The sequence below is a fragment of the Corvus kubaryi genome, unplaced genomic scaffold (genome assembly GCF_017639235.1).
Source record: "Corvus kubaryi isolate FWS band 111438036 unplaced genomic scaffold, C.kubaryi_AGA036_p1.0 36625, whole genome shotgun sequence".
Lineage (NCBI taxonomy): Eukaryota > Metazoa > Chordata > Aves > Passeriformes > Corvidae > Corvus > Corvus kubaryi.
In genome coordinates, this window is record NW_024580906.1 from 20,315 (window position 1) to 21,969 (window position 1,655).

General features: G+C 58.5%; 1 protein-coding gene across 1 annotated transcript in view; it reads right to left on the reverse strand.

Moving 5' to 3' along the window:
• Window positions 1-1,017: 1,017 nt before the first annotated feature.
• Window positions 1,018-1,655, reverse strand: part of LOC121660592 (uncharacterized protein DDB_G0271670-like) — a 1,204-nt gene continuing 566 nt past the window's right edge. Inside the window, exon 3 of the mRNA XM_042019988.1 lies at window positions 1,018-1,024. Coding sequence (XP_041875922.1) covers window positions 1,018-1,024 — 7 coding nt within the window. The remainder of the gene's footprint in view (window positions 1,025-1,655) is intronic.

Genomic DNA, 1,655 nt, shown 5'->3' on the forward strand with positions numbered 1-1,655 from the left:
GGGGGACAGGGCTTGGGCTCAGGGCAAGGTCCTGCCCTGCACACCTGGCTCAGGTGTGACCCTGCCCCGGGACGGGAGCGGGACATTCCCATCCCCACGGATCAGGGCTGGGAGCAGTGCTGGGATCATGGACATGGAAATACTGGGAGCGACTGGGACTGCAGTGTGGGCTACTGGGAGCTACTGGGAGCTACTGGGAGCAACTGGGAATGACAGGTGTGTGCTGGAGGCAACTGGGATATACTGGGAATGAATGAGATCATGCTGGGGGCAACTGGAACCATGCTGGGGCAACTGAGGTGACTGGGAATGAGCATGCTGGGGGAAACTGGGATCAACTGGGAGTGACTGTGTCTGTGCTGGGGGCCACTGAGGTCATACTTGCAGTGACTGGGACTGTACTAGGGGCAACTGGGAGCAACTGGAACGATGCTGGAGGTAACTAGGATCGCACTGAGGGTGACTGAGATCATACTGGGAGTGACAAGGAGCATGCTGGGGGCAATTTGGACCATGCTGGGGGGAACTGGGATATACCGGGAGCAACTGGGACATCACTGAGGGTGACTGGGAGTGGCTGTGGGCAACTGGAATCATGCTGGAAGCAACTGGGAGGAAGTGGGAATGACTGGGAGCATGCTGGGGGCAACTGGGGTATGCTGAGAGAGACTGGGAGTCACTGGGATCATGCTGGGAGTGACTGGGAGCGTGGCAATGGCCTGGGCTGGCTGATGTGGGGCCTCAGGGTGCGCAAGGAGCACTGTGACACTGCGGGGCCCCTGGAACTGTTATAAACGACACAGATCTGATATGGAAATGAGTTCTTAAAATGCATTGAGAACTCGATAAAAATGGCAAAGCAAAAGGGGGCAGCACTGGGAGCGTGGCTGGGTGCCAGAGGCTCGCCCACAGAATGCCCATCCTGCCTTTTATAACCCTGTGATTGCAAACCGCTCTCTGTTCCGAGGTCCACTGGAGACTCCTCCTGGAATTGCCCAGACTCTTTCCATCATTGGTTTAGGCACTTTATATCCCAGCTGGGATCTCAAGACTGCCCCAATCAGGTACCTGAGGTGATTTTTCTCTTTTGATGAGGAGGAGGATGAGGAGGACAAGGAGGAGGAGGACGAGGATGAGGAGGAGGAGGACGAGGAGGAGGAAGACGAGGAGGAGGAGGACGAGGACAAGGAGGAGGAGGAGGAGAAGGAGGAAGACGAGGACGAGGAGGAGGACGAGGAGAATGAGGAGGAGGATGAGGAGGAGGAGGAGGAGGAGGAGGAGGAGGAGGACGAGGAGGAGGAGGACGAGGACGAGGAGGACGAGGAGGACGACGAGGATGAGGAGGAGAAGGAGGAGGACGAGGAGGAGGAGGAGGAGGAGGACGAGGAGGACGAGGAGGAGGACCAGGAGGAGGAGGAGGACGAGGAGGAGGTGGAGGACGAGGAGGACGAGGACGAGGACAAGGATAAGGACGAGGACGAGGAAGACGACGAGGACGAGGACGGAGAGGAGGAGGAGGAGGAGGAGGATGAGGAGGAGGAGGACGAGGAGGAGGAGGAGGAGGAGGACAAGGACGAGGACAAGGTGGATGAGGAGGAGGAAAAGGAGGAGGAGCAGGAGGAGGAGGAGGAGGAGGAGGAGGAGGAGGAGGAGGA